The sequence below is a fragment of the Alnus glutinosa genome, chromosome 3 (genome assembly GCF_958979055.1).
Source record: "Alnus glutinosa chromosome 3, dhAlnGlut1.1, whole genome shotgun sequence".
Classification (NCBI taxonomy): domain Eukaryota; kingdom Viridiplantae; phylum Streptophyta; class Magnoliopsida; order Fagales; family Betulaceae; genus Alnus; species Alnus glutinosa.
In genome coordinates, this window is record NC_084888.1 from 11,298,265 (window position 1) to 11,307,819 (window position 9,555).

Consider the following 9,555-nt stretch of genomic DNA (forward strand, 5'->3'; position numbering starts at 1 on the left):
AACTTTAATTCCCTTGTCATGAACCTAGTCCACATTACACCCTTATTCAAATAAAACAAAGTTGTACGTATAGAATTAATGCATAAAATGATATTATGGAAAATTGCATTGAAGGATATAAAAAGGAAATCATTTGTACTTTGTTAATTCTTACAAGATTTTCCATCATCAATCTTATCAACAAATTTATTTCAAATCACATTAAGATCCTATGCAATCTTTCCTTAATAATTTCAGCCCATATGTGCATCCCATCACATTTAGAAATTGCATGGATTAAAGTTGGCTCAATATTTTGCACATGAGAAATGCTAGAGCATCTCCTGGTGTACATCTAGAATGGCATATATGTAATTTTTTTGATTAAAAAATTTCATTTATGACATCCAAAAGGACATAGATATAATTTTTTAATTACATCTATGCCATTCCAGATGTATGCCAGGAGAACACCAGGAGGTGCTCTAGCATCCCTCTTTGCACATTTTGTACATATTAATGGATTGAAATGCTTTTCTTTTTAGCTTTTCATTATCATGTGCAAATATTTTCCATATCACATGTGATACCATATTTGAAATTAAATATACGGTTAAGTATGACAAGATTTTTATTATATTCATTCTTGCATTAAAATCGCATGGGGTGTTGGTTTTTAGACAAAGTAATTATATCTCTTGTCATTGCATACAATCCTCCAAGCCACTTTTGGCATTTATCTAAAAAAAAAATTAATTTGTCAAAATTTTCTTAAATCACTTCATTTTTAAAAACCCTAGATATAAAATTGAACCCAAGACACAAACCCTAACCTCCATTCTATACCCTAGCCGTATACATTAGACTCTCATCTATTATTTTCTCTTCTTATTCTTCTAACAAAATACACATAGCCGTCTCTCTCTCTTTCTCTTATTCTACCATTTTTTTTCAAGGACACCAAAACCTAGCACTATCGGCCCATTATTCTTCAAGAAAATCTCAATGTACTCTCTCTCTCTCTCTCTCTCTCTCTCCCAAATTTGTATCAAACCACGTGGTTGTAAAGGAAATAAAGTTTATCACCAAGTCATTTCAACCTTTCATTTACTTGCACATGATAAGTTTCTTGTCCTTTCTTTTTTTCTTCCCTAGCAAAATATTTTAATGACTTCAATAAATCAATATATGGCAGTTTGGATAAGTCCAAATCATATATTATCACTATTAATTTCACTAATTTTGTTTTCTACTACCATGTTTAAGATATCATAACATAAACTAAAGAAATGTGTTTACTGATTTTAATCATATAATATTCGGCCTACATAAAATTGTATTACCTTTTGACAAACTATGAGTACACATGAGGTTTATTTGGACAAAAATTTCCTACAAACCTTTTGAAAATATTTTACGTCGAAACAAACGGAGCATAATGGAAAAAAAGAAAAAAATAACGAAAACGAAAAATTTCTATTCTGCATAGAATTGAAGTAGATAAAAAACTACCTCGGCCTAGCTAGCAAGAGTATGGACAGGAGAAGATGAGGATTATTTTCCCATCGTACGGTACACCACAAATTCACATGCAATGTTGCGTGCTGACTTAATGAAATGAAGTCATTACTGTTAAATTAATTATTATGAGATGCTTAAGATGCAATTCATTCTATTATTATATTGAAAATTAAAATGATAATCAAACCATATATAGATGATAGATCGACTGTAGTCTTTTTATTTGGTCTTTGCTCATGGCGGATAGATAGATTTATAAGATGCGAATTTTAAAATAGAAATTGTCTTTACCATGCAATTTGCAAATTCACGTCAACGAGTTACTGTTACGAGTCGATCTTCTTTGTTTAAAACCAGTTCTACACTTCCTTCTAGACGCCTGGAATTGTCTTCGCATTGGAATTCTTATAATTGCCATATAAATGTCATTGTCATACAGACGATAACGTACAACCCAAACCATGAAGTAGCTAGTAATCGCGCACTTCGCTCACAAATCCCATAAACGATAAGAAACCCATACCCCCTAAAACGCGTATCTGCCCCCAAAGATTTATTTATTTATTATTTTTTAATATATATATATATATATATATATATATATATATAGGTTTGCAAAAAAGAAAAACAAAGAAAATTGAATGGGTTTTTTTTTGGAAGATTGATTTCATTACTTAATAAATATATAGCTATTCCTCTAATTTTTGTTAGAGTAATGATATTCATCTTCATAGGAGAATAGTTATTCGATATTTCTATGAATGGTGAACAATCAAATAAAAGAATGAGAAATTTATTCCGCGTACCAAACGAGCCTTAATTCTTGATAGAGAGGCGACTGAAATTGTTTTTTTATTGAAATTCCAAAATTTGATTTAAGTGTTGTAAAAGAATTTAAGCATATGTGCTATAGTTTTTTAACGGTCCACATTTAATTTTATCCTCTATTTCTCGTTAAAAACTTAGATTTAAATTTGAACCATTAAAAAAGTTACAACATATATATTTTTGTATTTTCAACGGTTTAGAAATAAATTACAGTAATTCCATATATAGCTAGCGCTATAAGTTCCAGTCATATATGCCGACCCATACAAAGAGAAGATATTTGTTCTTTAATTTCTTGCTGATTTAATAAGGCAGACGTATTAGTATATAACTAAAATTTATATTCCTATATAATTAAAATTTATATTGTTTTTAAAATTCAGACTTACCATAAACAGACAAAATTATGAATACTTTATGTAAAATATTATTCGTTAAATTAATGAAGTGCCACAATTAATACACTTTGTTAAATACAACAAAATAAAATCATAATTATATAATGAATCTTCTCCATTTTAATGAATTAAGATGATCATCCTATTTCTTTGTACATTAGATACACAATTTCTCCATAAGTTATTTGAATAGGTCATAGATAGTGTGGCTCATTGGAAAAGTACGTCCAATACGCCTTATAAAAATGCCAACGGTCAAGTTGAATGAGACCACAACTATGTGTGAAATTTTTGAAGTGACTATAGAATACACAGAGTCAAGTCTCAGATCCGTGTGAGTCGGTGTGACTGTTGCGTGTGGCTTTAGAAGTCGTGTGAAATTTTTGGACGGACCAAAACTTTTTTTTTTCTTTTTTTTTTTTTATTTTGTTTAAAATTTTTTAATTTTTTTTCTTTTAAATGACGGATGAGATCTTTAAATTTGACGCCAGTGTTATTTTTTGTTTTTCTGTTTCTTTCTCATTTGAGTGTTATTTTACAAATAACTGAAAAGTCTGAAATGAGAGAAAAAGAACTGTAGAAGAATTTGCTATGTTCAATTTATCCTTAGGTATTTCTTTCAACTTAAAAGCATTTAACCATTTAAATAACTCTTTAAAATTCAATAGTTCAAATTAATTTGTAAACAAAATTCAATCTTTTAGTTTTAAGTATGTAATAAACTTTCATATTCATTAATAAACTTTTCAATTTTGATAAATTATTTATTTATTGTGTTAGTTAAAATTTTTAATTAACTTTAATTTTTTTATTTATTCATCAATTTTATTTTATTTTATTTTTTTTGACCCCGACCTAAAATCCAGATTCTGCCACTAAATTTGACTGACGCGGTCTCTAGTCGTTGTTTAGGTAAAACTGTTGCTCGTCGTCGTCAGGCACAAAGTGATGAGAGTACCTTTTATCTACCAACTCTTGCTGACTAGACCATAGTGTCCATGTGACATTTTTTCTATTTTTAAGTAAATCAATAGGAAAACAACGTGAAACGCAAGTGTGGAAGCATAGACGTATTTTGTTGGTTCGAAGGACTAACTTTCTTTCTTAAAGGAAACAACCTTTATTTTTCTTCAATAAAAGTAACGATCACTTTTCAAAAAAGCATATGAATTCTTTAACTTGAAGAGAAATGCTACCTTTACAACACAATCTCACTGCCATCTCACTCGGTCCTACGTGATATTTTATTTTTATTGTTAAAAAAGAAAAAAGGTTCGATGCGGCTGTGCTCTGGCAATATTCACAAACCTCTACTATCAGTATTATCATGAAGCAAGATCTTCAAATAGTTGTTATAAAATCTTACAAGATGGAATTGTTAAATTGAATTGAAATCTAATAATTACAATTCTATAAAATCTACAGTGAAATTATGAAGAAAGGATTAGAGACGAATTTCTCAATCTTATCCTATTGATAGAAAATGAGGCCAAAGATAAACGACTATTACACCTTTGTTTTGGGAGCGGTTTGACCATCCAAACAGTTGCCAAGCACGTAGAAAATTTTAATGTGGATTTAAACCCTCTTTTAATAGACGATGTTAAACACTTAGAATATTTTAATTAAATGGGGGTGAATTGATAGAGTAAGGATTCAAACTTAAAACTTCTAGTTCTAATATCATGTTAAGTCGTCATTTATCTCAAAATCACCTTTTTTTTTTAAAAAAAAAAAATGTAAAATCAATACTTATGGTTTACCTAATTTGTAATTAACTCCTTATGGTATCAAAATGAATTCAGAAGTCCATGAGATATGTCAAAAAAATAATTTACTCCTTACAGTTAAATTCCGTTTACTAACATAACAGATTTACCTAGTATAACATGTGTCATATTTAAGTCAGTGTGACACAAACAAAATTTGTTAAGTCAATGAAAAGAATTTAACTCTAAAAAGTAAATTATTTTTTTAGCATAACTCAAAGACTTTTAAGTTCATTTTAATACCAAAATGAGCTAATAATAGATGAGGTAAATGAAACTAACCGATCTTGCATTTTGTAGGTACGGTCAGTAAACATCATTGGAGCATGAGTTATACAATTTGATGAGCTGTCAGTTGGAAAGAGAATCCTTCTAGTAACGTGGACAATTGACTTGGTCAGGAAAAAAAAAAAAATCTTTTGATTGCGCTGCTAAAATTGTTCTGTTTACTAACAGTAGTATACTTTTGCAATAGCAGTATATATAAAGCATAGCATGGGGGAAAACATGTTCGAATAAAGAAGATGAAGCTTAGATCGATGACGATGGGGTTCAAACATTTCATCTTTGCATTGCTCGCTGGTTTGGCTCTTCTACTTGCAGTTCATGCCCAGGATCAATCTGGTACTTATTATCATCTAAATCTTTGAATATAATTAATCAGTTTGGTTCTGAATAGCTAAGGGATTACTCTGTCTTATCTCTCCCTGCAGACTTCATAAGCATAGCTTGTGGGTTACCAGTGAATTCTAGCTTCACCGAGAAGGAAACAGGCATAAATTACATTTCAGATGCGACCTTCATAGACACAGGTACAAGTAGGAGCATATCAACTGATATCAAAGATAGCCATCAACAACAGTTATGGAATCTCAGAAGCTTTACTCAAGGAAACCGCAACTGTTACAGCATATACGTCACAGGAGGCACTAAATATTTGATCCGAGGAACTTTCTTGCATGGGAATTATGATGGACAAGGTAATTTACCACAATTCGATCTGTATCTTGGAGCAAATATGTGGGAGACGGTCAAAGTGGTGAATTCATCGACTAGTGTCATCAAGGATCTCATACATGTCCCGTCTCGAAATTTTATACGTCTCTGTCTCGTAAACACAGGCCTCGGGACACCATTTATATCAGCAATAGAGTTAAGGCCATTGATAAATGCCTCCTATGTCACAAAATTTGGATCATTAGCACTCTATTGGCGCGTAGATGTTGGATCAAATGAAGAATACAGGTGATCAGTCATTTTATATGATATATATGATCAAGTCATCTCAATAAATCATTTTCAGTACTTGTTAATTGTGATGTACATTATTTAGGTATCCATACGATGTTCATGATCGCTATTGGAAGTCCTATAAGAACTCTTTGTGGACAAATTTAAGCACCAATCTTGCCGTTGACTCCCAACGTCACAATGAGTACCAAGCACCATCTGTTGTCATGAGTACTGCCGTCACACCTTTAAATGGTAGGGCTCCCTTGGCGTTCAATTGGGGCTCAGATGATGCGACTACCGAATATTATGTCTACATGCACTTTGCTGAAGTTGTAAAGCTCGAAGCCAACCAGTCCAGGTCATTCAACGTTACCCTCAACGGGAAGCACTGGTATGGACCCCTTGTTCCCGATTACTTATCTACAACCACTCTGTATAGCCCATCGGCCATAACTGGATCAAAGAGACATGAATTTTCAATCTTCAAAAATGAAACTTCAACACTTCCACCCATCCTCAATGCGATTGAGATATACTCAGTGAAATTTTTCTTGCAATCAGAAACGGACCAAGGAGATGGTACGTACGTTGTTCGAATTGAAATATCTATGCTTTTCACTATATGTCCTAGTTCTCGTATATTTGACTAACTGGGATGCATGTTATGAAATTTCAGTTGATGCCATGGCAAAAATCAAGTCAACGTATGGAATAAAGAGAATTTGGCAAGGAGATCCGTGTGCCCCTAAAGGATACTCGTGGGATGGTCTAAATTGTAGCTTTGGAGCTAGTACTCCACCTAGAATCACATCCTTGTAAGTCTAGGCCTACGTATAACCTTTATGACTTAATTTCAAACTTATCTTAGCTTGACTCTTAATTTAAGTTATTGTTAAACTTAAATTACTCAGGAACTTGTCCTCAAGTGGACTAATTGGACAGATATCTGCCGACATATCAAACCTCGTAATGTTGCAATATTTGTAAGTATCCACAATTTACTTGATCGATTACATCATTTACAAACATGATCGATGATGATTGCCAAAGATAGTACACATTTTCTATCCCCAATTAATATTAAATATAATTTATTCGCTTATTTCAGGGATCTATCTAACAATAACTTAACTGGATCAGTGCCTGATTTTCTGTCTCAATTACAATACTTGAGGGTCTTGTAAGTTAATTAATTTTATCTTAAGAGTACCGATGCTACAAATTTCGTGGTTAAAGAAGCTGTGGAAAGAAAAAAATAAAATCATTCTATTTTTGCTTGCAGAAACTTAGAACGAAACCAACTGTTCGGTACAGTTCCAGCTCAACTAATTGCAAGATCAGATGATGGTTCATTATTACTAAGGTATGATTTTTGTCAATGACCAAGAACGTACTGTTTACTCATAATTTTGGCGAAACTACTATTAGGGTTGCAACTTCCTCTTCCAACCCCAAAATCAAAAAATATCATAAGATAAAAATTCAGAAACAGTGAAAAAAATATAAAAATAAGCAAATACATCAGAGAAAACGAAAAAAAAAAATTATGAATTTTTTGCTTTTTATTTTTTTCATTATCTTCTGAATTTATTACTATTGTTTTGCCTGTTTTCGATTTTTCATCATTTTTTGATCTTTTTTTCTTTTTTCTTTTTTTTCTTTTTTTTTTTTTTTGCAAAAAAAAACCTAAAGCATGGGTTAATTACAAATACGTACTAATGAAACATCAAAAAATTATTTTGACTTTTAATTGCATGCCTTTTTCTAACGCCATCTATACTATAATTTCTAGTGTGATTGAAAATCCAAATCTATGTGGATCCGGTTCGTGCAAAAAGGAGAACAATACCGTTGTTCCAAACCTATGTGGATCTGGTTCGTGCAAAAAGAACAATTTTGTTGTTCCAATAGTAGCATCACTTGGTGGATTGTTGATCGTCTCATTGATTGTTGCCGCTATCTTGTTGCGTCGACTTAGAAGGAGAAAACAACAAGATAAGACTAAAGGTAAAAAATTTAATTATAATATTCATGATATTGACGTCAATAACTAAGAAAAAATTCTCCTTATGATGATGTTTGCAGTTGCGATGGTAGATACTGAATCCAACATAAAAAATGTATCATTGGAGTCAATACAACGACAATTTACGTATTTTGAAGTCCTAAAATTTACCAACAACTTTCAAAGGATTCTTGGCAAGGGTGGATTTGGAACTGTTTACCATGGAAACATAGAGGACACTCAAGTAGCAGTGAAGATGCTTTCTCCATCATCAATTCAAGGGTTTCAACAATTTCAATCAGAGGTTCGTAATTATGATGACATCGCAATTTCAACCGTGTGTATTTGCGATGACACATTCGCGGCTAACTAAGTGTCGTACTTACTATCAAAAATTTTAGATTATCAATGATGACAACTATAAAATGTTGTCGGGGATAACTTGTTACTAACGACAACAAAAAAATGTCGTCAAGGATAAGAAGCTTTCAGCGATGATATTTCAGTCGTCGCTACAAAAGTGGTCGCGTACTAAAGACCAAAATTCTTATAGTGTAACTCATATAAAAATTTTAAGCTCATATATATATATATATGGTCTGACGTGTATATTAAAATGAAGGTGATATTTTGTAATTACAGGTTAAACTTCTTATGAGAGTTCATCATAGAAACTTAACTACTCTTGTTGGGTATTGCTACGAAGGAACTAACATGGGCCTCATTTACGAGTACATGGCCAACGGAGACTTAGCAGAACATCTTTCAGGTTTGGGCATGATTGAAATATTAAGCAAAGATTACTTCAGATTTCAGCTTATTAAATCTTATCCTCCTCAGAGACTAAATCTTTTATAATTTCAGAATTAGAAAAATTTTCTTATATTGATAACTAGTACTACATGATCAAGTACGTTAATTAATTTGAATAAAAAAAAAAAAAAAAAAATCAAGGTTTAAGCATTTTATTAACGGATGTAGGTGAGAAGACAAAAATCTTGAGTTGGGAAGATAGACTCCGAATAGCGACAGATGCAGCACAAGGTTAGCAATGAGTTGATTTGCATAATTACATTTTTTTTTTTTAATCCTTTCTACAAATGATGTGGTTATGAATTCGTAGGATTGGAGTATATGCACCATGGTTGCAAGCCGCCAATAATTCACAGGGATGTGAAGTGCACAAACATCTTGTTAAATGAAAATTTTCATGCCAAACTAGCTGATTTTGGGCTGTCCAAATTTTTCCCCACCGATGGCGGCACTCATGTGTCGACCCGTGTTGCTGGAACCCCTGGGTACCTAGACCCCGAGTGAGTATTTCTATTATTATTTTGCTTGCTTGCGATCATTTTCAGCATTCATTTTCTTTGCCAATAAAGATGAAATGTACTAGATATTTGAAATCAATGGAGTAACAAACTTCGTCATCAACTACTTTGCCACATATATGAAAGAATAATATGCTTTGACTTGCAGGTACTACATATCAAATTGGTTAACTGAAAAAAGTGATGTTTATAGCTTTGGAGTTGTTCTTTTGGAGATAATCACAAGTCGGCCAGCAATAGAAAAATCCCAAGAAAGGACTCGCATAAGTCAATGGGTGAGTTTCATGCTTGAGAAAGGGGATATAAAAAGTATTGTGGATCCAAGGTTGCGTGGAAATTTCAACATCAACTCTGCTTGGAAAGCTGTTGAAATAGCAATGGCTTGTGTATCTCCAACTTCTGCTAAAAGGCCAACCATGAATCAGGTAGTGGTTGAACTAAAGGAGTGTTTGCCAACTGAATTAGCTCATATGAAAGAGGGCCAATCAACA

General features: G+C 32.3%; 1 protein-coding gene across 1 annotated transcript in view; it reads left to right on the forward strand.

Annotated features, from left to right (window-relative positions):
* The window catches only part of LOC133863637 (probable LRR receptor-like protein kinase At1g51890), a 37,233-nt gene extending 28,180 nt beyond the window's left edge, over nucleotides 1–9,053 (forward strand). The window contains exons 8-11 of the mRNA XM_062299672.1: nucleotides 7,920–8,037; nucleotides 8,376–8,502; nucleotides 8,715–8,777; nucleotides 8,857–9,053. Of these exons, the coding sequence (XP_062155656.1) occupies nucleotides 7,920–8,037; nucleotides 8,376–8,502; nucleotides 8,715–8,777; nucleotides 8,857–9,050 (502 nt within the window). The 3' untranslated portion in view covers nucleotides 9,051–9,053. The remainder of the gene's footprint in view (nucleotides 1–7,919; nucleotides 8,038–8,375; nucleotides 8,503–8,714; nucleotides 8,778–8,856) is intronic.
* Nucleotides 9,054–9,555: the final 502 nt, after the last annotated feature.